At 41.4% G+C, this 14,482-nt stretch overlaps 1 protein-coding gene across 2 annotated transcripts in view; it reads right to left on the minus strand.

Moving 5' to 3' along the window:
• Positions 1-2,337: 2,337 nt before the first annotated feature.
• Positions 2,338-14,482, minus strand: part of PTCHD4 (patched domain containing 4) — an 89,321-nt gene continuing 77,176 nt past the window's right edge. For both annotated transcript variants that reach the window (XM_075497251.1, XM_075497250.1), the window contains exon 3: positions 2,338-3,971. In XM_075497251.1, the coding sequence (XP_075353366.1) occupies positions 2,338-3,971 (1,634 nt within the window). The remainder of the gene's footprint in view (positions 3,972-14,482) is intronic.

Genomic DNA, 14,482 nt, shown 5'->3' on the forward strand with positions numbered 1-14,482 from the left:
TTCAAGATGCAAATCAAGATCAGTAAATACTTCCCAACTAGAGATGCATCTGAGCCATAACCCAACATAAGCGCATATCCCCTGCTCTTAAATCTTACTAAACTATTTAGATCTCAGTTTTGCAGCTGGCCCTTGAATATCTTGGATCAAAGCAGTAACCCTGATCTAGCTATACCAGAAGTTTAGATCTGGATTCAAACTTTGGAAGCTTTACCTGTCTAGAAAGTTTATCTTTCTCTAAAACCTGTTGCACACAAAAAGTCCCTTGAACAATCAAGAGCTTTGACCACTCCTAAAACACAGAGGTCATTTTTGGCAAATGGTAATGGCAAAGTACAGAAAGTATAGAGAAGAGGCGAAACTGCATTCCTTGGAAACAGAAGCAGCTAATGAACATTAGAACTGGCTTTCAAATGGCTTTTTGTGCTGCAGGTGAATTTTCTCTGGCTCTTCCTATCCATGAAACAGTAGGAAGAGGTGAGACATGTCACAGAACAAAGAATCAACTTCTTGCAGAGAGCTTTTTAGTGAAACATATGTACACACCCTCATCAGCAAACTCTGCAGGTTTGAGACTGAGTTAACCAGCCACGAATAGACATGTATACACATTTTGGAAGTCAAACAGCTTCCAGACATCTTTTAAAGGTACCTACAAGTAATACAAAGTAGACTTAAACACTCCATATAGTGATATCTTTACCTAGTGTCCTCATGGATACTATATATTCAGGAAGACATTGCTCATGTAGGTGATTCTGTACCATACTCCAGAGAGTAGAAAGCAAGCCCTTTTAAAATCCTAAAAGGGGAGATGGACATGGCAAGCTCCAGTGCAGAACTGGGCCAAGAGCAAACTAAAATGGCTAGATCTGTTTTCATCCCTTCTCTTGGGCTACTAAGCTGTATAGTTTACAAAGCAGAGAAAGTCATTCATAGTTCTTTACAGTATGATTTCTAGTGTCACATAGTAACTGCAGATTTACTGCACTCTCCTGTGAAATTTCAACTGCCATAACAAAGCTTTATGTTGCAGACGATCAACACTCAAATATTTAGGAGTAATAATAATAAAGACATTTCGCCCTCCCCTCCCCTTCCCACAGGGGACCGATCTGTCTTTTTACAACTAGGGGTTGATTCAGCCCCGTGCAAACCTTAACAAGGTCTTTTTTTGTGTGTGTGGCAAGTATTTGACTGATGTTTTGCTTAAAGAAGGGGAAAATCCCACTTCCTGCAGCATATTGCAGGGACCAGCAAACATATCCCTTCGTCCATTGGACCAAACATGGTGGTGGACCGTGGACTGTTGGACTACTCTGGGCAGGAGCTCCAGAGCTGACTCAGCTGTTACATGATCACATTATGCCTGTGATATGCAATCCATCATTTCGTTTAAAGTGCCTGCTTGATTAATATTCAGTATTTAATGTCAACACTGAGAAATTAAAATTCAAAAGTGTTACACTGCAGGAACTGCAAATACTGCTGCAGTGGTAATGGCCTGGGTTATTTTTGTGAGATCTGTTAGTTCAAGGGGAATTTCACAATTCAGAAATACAAAAATGTGTGTATGGTACTAATTACCAGCTGTGACCTCTTGGGATAAAGGTCATGTGTCACATTTAAATAAACTAAATGTTAAATTTCCGAATGGCTATGATTATTTCTTCTCCTATATAAACAGTACCTCTACCCCTCAGCAGTACAGCTTTGCCATCCATATTCACAATAACACTCTAATTGTGGTGTAACAGATATACATGGTATGCTAGGATTGGGAAGTACTTTGGCTTAGATTGTTTTAAACATCTGCTTCCCAAGTGCATAGGTTTCATCTTAACCAACTTGCTCAAGAAAATAAAAAAAAAAATACCATGACATTTTTTATCGCTCTTGGTCTTGTTCCCTTTTCTCATTTGAAATGTTGTTGTTTTTTTCTTTTCCATGGGCAATTTTATCAAACAAATCTGCCTTTTTCCCTACTGTTTACTTAATGGTAACTCTTTTTTTCACCTTTGCTTCAGTCCTACATATGACAGATCAAGCAATTCCCATTAGAGCTACAGTTTGAGATTCAGGAACACTTAATGGCCAACCGACTCTTCCCTGGTGGAGAATGAGGATTCAAAGGAAACATTTGAGATTATTTTTACTTTCATTATTTTTGTTAAAAAAAGTTTGCACCTTGATGTGTCATGAATACCCCTTCTTGATCTTCCTTTGCCTTGTCAGACCTGGCCAGCACAAGCAGCTGAGATCTTTGCTCTATTTTCCCTGCATCTCTGTGCAACGCTTTTTTAAAAAGAGAATATACTATTATTTTTTCTAAGCCTTTCAGACTGCTGTAACATGATCAGGATTCTCCTGAATCTCTATGCATTCAATCTCTTCTCGTTCCTTCCTTTTGGCCCGTTTCTTTTTCTTGTGGTGCTTTTTGGAAGGTGGGAAAAAGGTTAGAAAGACGGGCAAAATAACAAAACAGTGCAGAAGTGTGCAACTGCCGGCAAGCAGCAAGCATTTGAACAGTGTGAAGGTCAAGTTTGAAGGCACAAAGAGAAGGGGGACCAACCCAATAAGAAAAGAAGAAACGTTCTGCAAAATGGCTGTCCCATGCTCTTGGAGGGAGTTCTTTATACACTGAGTTCGGGTGTGCTCAGTTGCTAGTACAAATGTATAAAGCAGGGGTGCACAGTGATCTATGGCAAAATTCAAAGTGTAGATAAGGCACAGTATAGAAATGCAATCCATGTCTACATTCCATAAGGTCATCAAGCCAAGGACACCCAGCTCTATCGAGGTGACACTGAGAATTAACCAGAAATTTCCCAGAGGATGGATAACCAGGAAAAAGGTCAGTATTAACACCAGCAGGATGCCAAAACCAGAAATCAGGACAGGCATGGTTACTGATAAACCATAGTGGTCCATGAAAACAAAGGTAGGATTGAACACAATGAACTTGATGCTCTGTATAAGAGACAGCGGCCTCAGCTTCTCCAACAATTCTACTGCCTCCCTCTGTGTGTTTTCACTAGTCCTGGCCACCAGGTACAAACGAGAAGCAATTATGTTGTTCTCATCTCCAGCTTTGGAGAAAATGATGTCATTTTTGAAGTGCTGGAATTCTGGCTTTTTTAAAAAGGAGCTCTGGAGGATGCTGATAAAGTCACTTTTGTTGGTTGCACTGATGTTACCCACTCGAAGGTACTGGTAATACTGTTCAATCCAGGACACTGTATTGAACCCCTGGCTTAGTGTTTTTAGGTCTTCTTGCACAGTGCCATTCCAGTACTCCAGAGGTTCGTAAATGTAGAAACCTATCACTGGGCTGTAGTTGCTGAAATACTTTTGCTGTATGAGGGCATAGGAGACGCTTGGAGACTCACTGGCAAGAAGGTTGATAATGTTGGCTCCATCATTAATCTGTAAGCACCCCATAAAGGAGAAAGAGGCATAGATGAGATACAGTATGACCACAAATGGCTTGACATAGATATTGGTAATCCACTCATTGTAATGCTCTCGGAGGAAATGCTGGATAAAATGATGTTGGTACGGGTTGGTCTCATGATGAGAAGTGTGCTGATGGCCATCGTTCATCATGGTCTGGAACCACACAGGTTTCCGGTCCAGGTATTCTGCTGAAGGAATTTTACAGCAGAAGATGCTGTGATAACGGTTCTGCTCCAGCTGGCCAGCAAAGACCAGGCAGGAACCAAAGAAGGAGAAGATATAGAAGTAGTTCAACAGGATGGAGACACACATGTTCTGGCAAAAGACTTTTACAGCTTCAATGTTGGTAAAAGGGCTTGCTCCCATGCCGAAGGCTATGAAATACAAGGAGCTTGTCATTGTATAGGAGACCATGACATCGGAGTAGGCATCTGCTACTCTGTCCTTGAATGGCAGATTCTCTCTGGTTCGACGCCATCCTGAAAGAAGTTCAAACACTCCTTTGGTTCCATGACCTGAAATGAGAAAACAAAGTATATACATGTCCATATATAAAGGGGGTCCCATCATCCTCCAGGTTTTTCATCCTCCAGCAGCAAAAAATCTTGTCAGCTAAGCTTCGTTATGATCTTGTCACCAGTTAAACAAATGGAAAATTGTGAAGTGTCTGTCTAAAGCTAGATACCAGAATTCATATGCAGGTGCTTAAATTAACAGCCTGATATTCTGAGACTCTCCATGCTCAGAAATGAAATTATTAAATACCCTTTAAAAGACACTCAATGATTTTAATGGACATTGAATTAGTTCCCAAATGGACTGCCTATATAGAACAAAGGAGAACCTTTAGTTTAGTTCAAGTCTGGGGTTCATTATTGAAATTCCTTGTGGCATTCTACTACATCTTTCAATGTTTAAGGGATTCAGTTTAAAACACTTACAAATGCGAGTAACAACATTTTCTTCCAGAGAGTGTAAATTAAAGGCATTATTTGAGAAACAAGGAGGTGTGACCAAGAAAGGGACACCTTGGTTCTTCATGCTGGACAAAGGAAAAAATGTACTGTCATTAAATACAAATAACCAGAATAATTTGTATGACAGTTCTCTACCTACTGAGTGAAATTGGAACTTCTCAGTGATAGTACACAAGTTTCCACGCTATACGGAAGTTGACATGCTGGTGGTAATGATGGTGAGTACAGTGCTGGCTAAATCACTGGTCCACATCAATTGTCTGGAAAACTTACGGGGTTTTTTCATTATTATGTCTCCCTCTGTCTCTCTTTTTCTCTCTCAGCTACCCAGAGCTCCTCCTGGGGAGAAGGAATTCCCTTAGCTCACATGAGAGGACACTCAGAAAAGAGCCAGATGTGATCAGTGCTTCATGACAGCTTCTTACTTTGTATTCCATCCTGAGAAGTATTTTAGGGGTATGATTTTTTAATAAATTAAAGCTTAATACAGATTTATTTCATTTTCCTCATCACAGTCACAGTCCAGGAAGTCTACAGCTATTAAACTTTGGGACAGAATGGTAAAGTTGAAGCTAATCTTACTGGAAAAGTTTTAACTAATAAAAGTTATTCATTATGTATACATATTCATATAATTTATATGTTGGATATATATATCTATATATACACACACACATATTCTTTTATTTCCCATTAGAGAATTTCAATTTGGGGAAAAATATAAAAGCTAACATTAAAAAACACAGCCAAAAGAGTTTGGTTTTCAAATAAAAATTTTGGTCAAAAATTAAAACCACATATTTGGGGGGTTGGATGAGAAAGTGGAAAGTTCTCTGCACTTTGGATCAAGCCCTGACAGAATCCTGGACAATGTAAGGAAACACGCTACTGAGTAGGGAAAAAAGTAGAAGCAGACTGCAGATGCTGCTGCCTCTGTTTGTGTGCCTTCAGTCTCTGCAGTAGAAGAATTGCGTGCAACAAAGCATGCACAAAGGTAATTTTCTTGTAACAAAACCAGAAATATGACAACAGGACATTTGCAAATAATGAAGTGTGTAATAGCGAACAAAAAGTCTGTTGAGTTTGTCTTTTGATTTAAATTGTTTGGATTCATGCAGCTGCTTATGTTGCCCAAAACAGACTCCTGACAGCCATTCTAGACAGGGAAAATTACAGCATAAACTGTCAAGTTCTGTGAATGTTACCTGTTTTACTGCAAATCAATGTCCCCAGTGAAAGATAAACATACAGTGTTACAGAAGTCTTGCAGTTAGCAAAAAGCCTGTGTGGAAATACTGCTCTCTTAAGAATCAGCATCTTGGTTCAGGAGGGACCTTGAATTCCCTGGTAAGCTTAGGAGGGGTCTGTTCAAATTCTCAAGTCACTGCTGTCTTGCACACTGGCACTTTTGGACCATCACGCAGAAAGAATTGGCTCCTTGGGCTGAGTAAAGCTGCAGAATCCAGTGACTTGGATGCAATTTTATATTATGCTTAAAGCAAGCATGTAAGTACCCTGCAGGGTGTGGACCAGGCTGGCTGGTCACCACTTCCAGTGCCCGTGTCCTGGTATGGCTTAATTTAATAGTGTAGGAGCTGTGTTTCATTTTCTTTTGGGGACAGTAGAGCACAATGATCTCCCTCAGATGTCTGTACTCACCCCCTCTCCATCCGCCGATTGATTTTGGATGGTTCTTTTCCAGACATTTCTGACAAAGATCCCTTTAATGTATGACTTTACCACTTAAAACATGTTCATATCCCATATGTCCATAACACCTGTCTTTCCAAGCCAGCTCCTGACCTCATTCTTGTCCCTTCTCTTCCAGCTTTAGGCACCCCTCTTCTTTCTCTCTCTCTCTCTTTGTTTTCTTTTCTTATGAGGAAGACTGAGGGGATGAGTACTAGCACAGGATTTCTGCCTCTCTTGCTGGTGTCATTCCTCCCATTTCCTCATACCGTCAAGACTATTCCACTGAGGACAGAGTGATCTTACTGAGCAGAGATGCTGTTTTCTACCTCAGTTTCCTCTCTTCCTCCCACTCTCCCAGGTACCCTGCTGTGATCTAAGACTAAGGGAATCCTTGGTCTCCAGACCTCACACTGGAAACACTAATTTAGGGTCTAGCTGAAATTTTACGAACATCTTTCCTCTCTAACTTCTCTCTTCTCCCTTTAACAACATGACGGTAACCACATTGGGTTGAACCAAAGGTTGCTCTACCTCTGTCTAGTTGACCTGACAAAGTGCAGGGATAGATTTTCAAGAAAAGGAGGTTGGAAACATATAGAATAATTCTTTTCCATTTTAGCCTCTGAGATTTTTGCATTCAGTCAAAAGGCCTGCCAAAACCAGGGGCTGTATTTGCAACGTCATGTTTGGAGGCATTGAGGGACCTTTATTCATCTGTCTAACCCATTGCTAAATGCACTCATACTTTTGGCCACCGCAGCTTCCTGCTACCAGGAGCTTTATAACTTCATTACTTGCTGAATGAAGGAAAGACTGGCTTTTGTTTGTTTCAAACTCTCAGCCAGTATAACTTTATGGCTGAACTAAGCAAAATGTAAACCTGTTGGTCTATGAGCAATGTCTTTAATAAAACCTGTTCTATGCATTTGTCCTTTGTTCCTGGGATCTCCCATCTGAATAGTCCCAGCATCCCTCACCCTTCTGACACCTCTCCTTGACCGCATGTCCACAGCTCGGCGTGTGCTCCCTAGCTGGCTGTCCAAGACGCATATGCTAATTTACTGTCTGGATGTTACCAATAAAATATAAAATAGCTGAGTTCTGCCTTCTACCTCCTCTAGGAGGTACTAATCTGGGATTTTTCCTCTTTCTAGGTGTCAATTTTCACAAAGCTTCTAGGACTTGCCGTAGCCTCTGAGATCTCTGTCCCTCTTCTAGATATGACTGAAATGGGTCCATTATTTGCAGGCTGTTGTTATACATGCAAATGTATGGAGAGAATAACTGTGGGAGGCTCTCGTTACGAATCACAGCTAAAAGTGATTGGCAAAACCAAATAAAAAATAAAATACTTCGAAAATGTTAAAACAGATAGTGTGGATCATTGTAATGTTTTAAAATTGGAAATTTAGCAAAAGCAGTTCTTTTGCAGAAGCAGTTTAAGTTATGATAGATTGGCACTTTCAAAAGAAGCCTTAGGTGAAGCAATGCTCTACCAGCTCTATCAACAATTTACAGTAATATTGACTTTTCCCTGCTTATTCCAAAATCTCACTTATCTGCCTATCTGTAAGGATATGTTCACAGCTGCATCTTTATCATGTTTTTAATGTTATTAATTTATAAATTTTAGTGTGTCAGTACTCATTCTCAGTGATGAGTACATGGGTGCATTTAAGCTGAGGGTAGGTATGTAATGACTGATAGAAAGGGGTTTTACTGTGAAACATATACGTATGCAAAGACTACCCAAGAGTATACACTAATGTGTGTTAATACTAATGTGTGTTAGTGTGTTATACACCGTGTGTTAATACACTAACTTGTGTTAATACTGAAAATTAAAATACTGTAATTAAACTCTAGACTTTTTTTCTAATAGAACAAGTAGTATCTTAAGGAAATGAAATACTGATATTTGTAACACCTTTGAGGATGAACACTGGCACTAATTTTCTTCTTATTATTACACAAATGTAAAATTTCCACTTATCCCTCTTTTGCAGATAACTTCAGCTCTATCACACAAATACAGGGACTGGGGAATACAGTGCAGTAATTCCCTTGCTGCCACAAGAAGAAATCTTTCCCTGACTGGTTTTCCTACATCATTACTCTTATACCAAGTTTTCCAGTCAGCCTCTGTTGTTCTCCCCAGATAAGCAGGTCTGTTCCCCTTTCCCACCAAGGATACAAATAATTTTTTTTCTGAATTGGACAGAAACCAATATTTTCCTGACATTTCTGATGATTCAGACACCAGTCACTCTGTAAAATTCTGTTCCTTCAGCTTCATCGCTAATGTCACTGACATTGACAGTGGAATTAAGTTCACTGAGCAGTTCTAGGAAGGTTCACAGGTTTTTGGCTCTGGGTCAAAACTGCAAAATTTCTCTAGTACTAACATGACATGAACGAAGTACAGCAATTTTTTATTTGCCAGACAAGCAATGGCCTATGACTAGTTAAGAAGAAAGGAGACAAGAGAAATTTTTATTCCATTACTTATGAGGTTAAGAGAGCAAATAAGGGTGGCTGCAGAGAAGGTGGAAATATGTAACGCTTTTTCTGCCTCAATTTTCAAAACAAAAAGTTAATTATGAGCAGATATTTAAAATAAGCTTGAAGAGGATAGGGATAAAACATGAAGAGTGAAATAAGAGATTAAAGACACTTGATTCAGTTAAATTTATTCAAGCTGAAAGAACCTGGAGAAATTAATCAATTAAAAGCTGAGCCAAAGCAATCTCTGAACTATAGGCAGTCACCTTAGAGAATGAATGTAGATAGGATGGTCCAAGAAGAATGGAGAGGACAAACATAGTATCTACCTTCAAAAAAGAGAAAGAAGACCTGCAGAACTTAATGTCCATCAGCTTAGTTCCTATCTCAAAAGTTAATAGAATAAGCAATTGCAGACCAATTTACCATCACTGAGAGGATAGGAAAGTGATCATCAAAAAATCATATAGATTTATCAAAGCCAAATAATCTCAAGTCAACCTAATTTCTTGCTTTGAAAAGTAACTAGGCTAGGGATAAAACTAAGCTCACTAGAGGTAAGCCTGGGGGCAGCACGCCAATTTTTGAGGGACGGTGTTCTAGCAAGGTCTTTTCGTCTGCCATCTCAGTGGAGGTAGGGGATGGAGATCCATGTGGCAGCAAAGACACAAGGGTTATTGATGTGTTAGAAACCACGGAAGTGCCTGAGAATGGTCATGTAGGAATTAGGGCTTCTCCCTCCAAAAAAGTGGCGGAATCAATAGCCCAGCTGAAGTGCATCTACACCAACGCACACAGCATGGGCAACAAACAGGAGGAGCTGGAAGCCAGTGTGCAGCAGGAAAATCATGATATGGTTGCCATCACGGAAATGTGGTGGGATGACTCGCACAGCTGGAGTGCGGTGATGGATGGCTATAAACTCTTCAGAAGGGATGGGCAAGGAAGGAGAGGCAGTGGGGTAGCCCTGTATGTTAGGGAGTGTTTTGATTGTCTAGAGCTTAATGATGGTGATGCTAGGGTTGTGTGTTTATGGGTAAGGATCAGGGGGAAGGCCAACAAGGCAGATATCATGGTGGGAGTCTGTTATAGACCACCCAACCAGGACGAAGAGACAGATGAAATAATCTATAAACGGCTGGGAGAAGTCTCACAATCGTTAGCCCTTGTTCTTGTGGGGGACTTCAACTTACCAGATGTCTGCTGGAAATACAATACAGCAGAGAGGAAACAGTCTCGGAGGTTCCTGGAGTGTGTGGAAGAGAACTTCATAACACAGTTGGTGAGTGAGCCAACTAGCGAAGGCGTCCCACTGGACCTGTTGTTTGTGAACAGAGAAGGACTTGAAGGTGATGTGATGGTTGGAGGCTGTCTTGGGCATAGTGATCACAAAATGAAAGTTTTTGATTCTTGGAGAAGTAAGGAGGGGGGTCAGCAGAACTGCTACCTTGGACTTCCGGAGGGCAGGCTCTGGCCTGTATAGGACACTGGTTGACAGAGTCCCTTGGGAAGCAGTCCTGAAGGGCAAAGGAGTCCAGGAAGGCTGGACATTCTTCAAGAAGGAAATCTTAAGGGTGCAAGAGCAGGCCATACCCATGTGCCAAAAGATGAGGCGGAGGGGAAGAAGACCAGCCTGGCTGAACAGAGAGCTTTGGCTGGAACTCAGGAAAAAAAGGAGAGTCTATGACCTCTGGAAGAAGGGGCAGGCCACTCAGGAGGACTACAAGCATGTCATGGGAAGAAAATTAGAAGGGCCAAAGCCCAGCTAGAACTTAATCTGGCTACTGCCATAAAAGACAATAACAAATGTTTCTAAATAGATTACCAACAAAAGGAGGGCTAAGGAGAATCTCCATCCTTTATTGGATGCAGGGGGAAACATAGTGACAAAGGATGAGGAGAAGGCTGAGGTACTTAATGCCTTCTTTGCCTCCGTCTTTAATGGTAACACCAGTTGTTCTCGGGGTACCCAGCCCCCTGAGCTGGAAGACAGGGATGGGGAGCAGAATGAAGCCCCCATCATCCAAGGGGAAATGGTTAGTGACCTGCTACACCACTTAGACACACACAAGTCTATGAGGCCGGATGGGAACCACCCAAGGGTACTGAGGGAGCTGGTGGAAGTGCTCACCAAGCCACTGTCAATCCTTTATCAGCAGTCCTGGCTAACCGGGGAGGTCCCAGTTGACTGGAGGTTGGCAAATGTGATGCCCATCTACAAGAATGGCTGGAAGGAGGATCTGGGGAACTCCAGGCCTGTCAATCTGACCTCGGTGCCGGGGAAGGTTATGGAGCAGATCATCTTGAGTGCCATCACATGGCATGTACAGGACAACCAGGTGGTCAGGCCCGGTCCACATGGGTTTATGAAAGGCAGGTCCTGCTTGACTAACCTGATCTCCTTCTGTGACAAGGTGACCTGCTTAGTGGATGAGGGAAAGGCTGTGGATGTTGTTTACTTTAGTGAAGCCTTTGACACTAGTTCCCACAGCATTCTCCTGGAGAAACTGGCTGCTCATGGCTTGGATGGGCGTATGCTTCGCTGGGTAAAAAACTGGCTGGATGGCCAGGCCCGAAGAGCTGTTAAAAGGAGTTTGGAGTTAATGGAGAATGGAGTTAAATCCAGTTGGTGGCCGGTCACAAGTGGTGTTCCCCAGGGCTCAGTGTTGGGGCCAGTTCTGTTTAATATCTTTATCAATGATTTGGATGAAGGGATCGAGTGCACCCTCAGTAAGTTTGCAGATGACACCAAGTTGTGCGGGAGTGTTGATCTGCTGGAGGGGAGGAAGGCTCTGCAGAGGGACCTGGATAGGCTGGATCGAAGGGTCGAGGTCAATTGTATGAGGTTCAACAAGGCCAAGTGGAAGGTCCTGCACTTGGGTCACAGCAACCCCATGCAACGCTACAGGCTTGGGGAAGAGTGGCTGGAAAGCTGCCCAGAGGGAAAGGACCTGGGGGTGTTGGTTGACAGCCGCCTGAATGTGAGCCAGCAGTGTGCCCAGGAGGCCAAGAAGGCCAATGGCATCCTGGCTTGTATCAGAAATAGTGTGGCCGGCAAGACTAGGGAAGTGATTGTCCCCCTGTACTTGGCATTGGTGAGGCCGCACCTCGACTACTGTGTTCAGTTTTGGGCCCCCCACTACAAGAGAGACATTGAGGGGCTGGAGCGTGTGCAGAGAAGGGCAACGAAGCTGGTGAAGGGTCTGGAGCACAAGGCTGATGAGGAGCGGCTGAGGGAACTGGGGTTGTTTAGCCTGGAGAAAAGGAGGCTGAGGGGAGACCTTATCGCTCTCTACAACTACCTGAAAGGAGGTTGTAGAGAGGTGGGGGTCGGTCTCTTCTCCCTGAGTAACAAGTGATAGGGCAAGAGGAAGTGGCCTCAAGTTGCACCAGGGGAGGTTTAGACTGGATATTAGGAAAAATTTCTTCACCAAAAGGGTTGTCAAGCATTGGAACAGGCTGCGCAGGGAAATGTTTGAGCCACCATCCCTGGAAGTATTTAAAAGACGTGTAGATGTGGTACTTAGGGATATGGCTTAGTGGTGGACTTGGCAGTGTTAGGTTTATGGTTGGACTTGATGATCTTAAATATCTTTTCCAACCTAAACAATTCTATGATTCTATGATTCTAATGGAAAGAAGGAGAAGGAGACAGGCTATCTATCTCAGTAAGGTTTTTAATATCTTTCTGCTGTTTAGTAAGTTTTTTAATACTATTGTACTTGGCATTCTGACAAGCAAATTAAGGCAATGCTGTCTAGACAAAAACATGGGAAAATATGTATTCAACTGATTTAAAGTGTGCACATATAGAGTTGTTTCTAATGATCTATCAGTTTTCACAGGGACATTGTAAGTTAGATTGCACCAAATGTCCATCTTGGGCCTGGTTCTTTTTGATATTTTCCGTTAATGATCTGGACACTTACTGAATTTGTGTGTGAGGCTAAACTGGAGAGGAGTTCCAACCTTCTGTAGAGTAAGACTTTAAAGTTGGAGAAGTGCTCAGAAATCAATAAGATTAAATTTAATGAAGATAAATGCAAGGCATTTTGAGGAAATCAAATGAAAGAAATGCATAATAAGGAATAACAGGTGAAGGAGAAGTGAGAAAGAAGATTGTTTAGAGGATATGGGGAACTTCAAATATTCTGTTACAACATGTGGAAAGGTGAATTAACATTAATAACATAAAAACTTGGAAGTAATAATTTTGCTTACTCTAGTATGATGGAGGCATAAACTAGAGCACTGTTTTGAAATAGGGCATGATATTTTCATAGAATCATCGAATCATGGTTTGGGGTGGAAGGGACCTTTAAAGATCATCTAGGTCCAGTCCCTGTGCTGTGGGCAGGGACATTTAAAAAAAAAATTGGAAAAATTTGTCTGAATGCCTTGGGGAATGAAAACAGCAAACAATAGCCTGTTTGTGAAATATGAAAAGCACAAAGAAAAGCTGAATGAGTTGGCCTTTTTTCCCCTATAGACCACAATGCCAATGAGGACTCAATAACATTCAACATGAAAAAAGTTATTATGAAGAGGACAGCAATCAATTCTTTCTTATTTCTGCTGGGAGGAGGACAAGGAATCATTGGCTTCATTTGCAGAAAAAAACATTTAGGTTAGATATCAGAAAAAGCAAAGCTGTCTTCCTCTAAGATTCATTAAACACTAGAACACACTATCTAAGGAGGCTATAAAGTCTTCTTCATTGCAATTTTTTTTTTAAAAAAGTTAGATTGGTAAATGTTAATGGAGGTGCTAGGTACGACCTTAGTGCTGTGAGGTGGATTCTATGCAGAGTCTCACGATCTCTTACATCTCTACCTTTGTATCATCATACCTAACTTTGACTTAAGATGCTTAGGATTACTTAAGCATGAAAACCAGTCTACCCTCTGTGTTGTCCTAAGCAAAGCATGTCTGTTCAGCATTTATCTGTTCCTTCTGCTACAAACCGTCAGCTTCTTGGGATAGGAATTTGATCTGCATTTATCACTCAACGTAACATCCACTGAGACCTCAGTCTGAAGTCACTAGGCACTGCTGAAGGAGGGGCTGGGTACTGCCAGCTTTTGTAAACTTTCTGGGAAGGAAGACCAGCACAACTCTGTACTTTTTCAGATCAAGACATATAGAAGAGGGTTTGCTGTTATAGGTGAGAGCAATCAATGTGATGGTATCCTTGTTGTCTATGCTATAATTCAAATCAAAATTGCAATGGGTACTATAATGGGATTTTTAATCACAAGGAAAAAAATCACAGGGCTTTTAATCATAGGGAAAAAAAACCCTTAGAAGTAAGTACCATAGCACAGCTTTACTCAACCTTTCTGCACTAAGAAACCCAAACGTTATATTCAGTTTTCATTAACAGCCACACCTGTAATCTTGCCATGTATATACAGGATGCAATGACAGGTTTCTTTGAAATCATAGTGGTGGGCAGTAAGTATATTTTTATGTTAAAATTCTTTTCTGTGACTCTACAGGAAATGACCTAGAAAAACTTCCTATAACTCCTTGAGGATGTTATTTTTTCCCCCTGGGAGTAGACAAACAGGGCACATGGAGATTTTTTTTCTTCCTTAGCACTAGAGAGGCCAATTCATCTCCTGGAAAAACTGGGCTTGTTTTATCGAATCAATGCCCCATGACAGCAGGGGCCATGGCCATTAGTAGCATATTGACACGACCTATTCTCTGTCTAATTAAATGTTTTAAGACAATATAGTTTAATTGGGTGCAACGTGACAGCCTGTGGTATTCAGAAGGTGAGGCTGTGATCTAATATTCTCTTCTGGCCTTAAAATTTATGAAACTATGAATTTATCCAGGCCTATTGATTT

Source organism: Mycteria americana, chromosome 3, assembly GCF_035582795.1.
Source record: "Mycteria americana isolate JAX WOST 10 ecotype Jacksonville Zoo and Gardens chromosome 3, USCA_MyAme_1.0, whole genome shotgun sequence".
NCBI lineage: Eukaryota > Metazoa > Chordata > Aves > Ciconiiformes > Ciconiidae > Mycteria > Mycteria americana.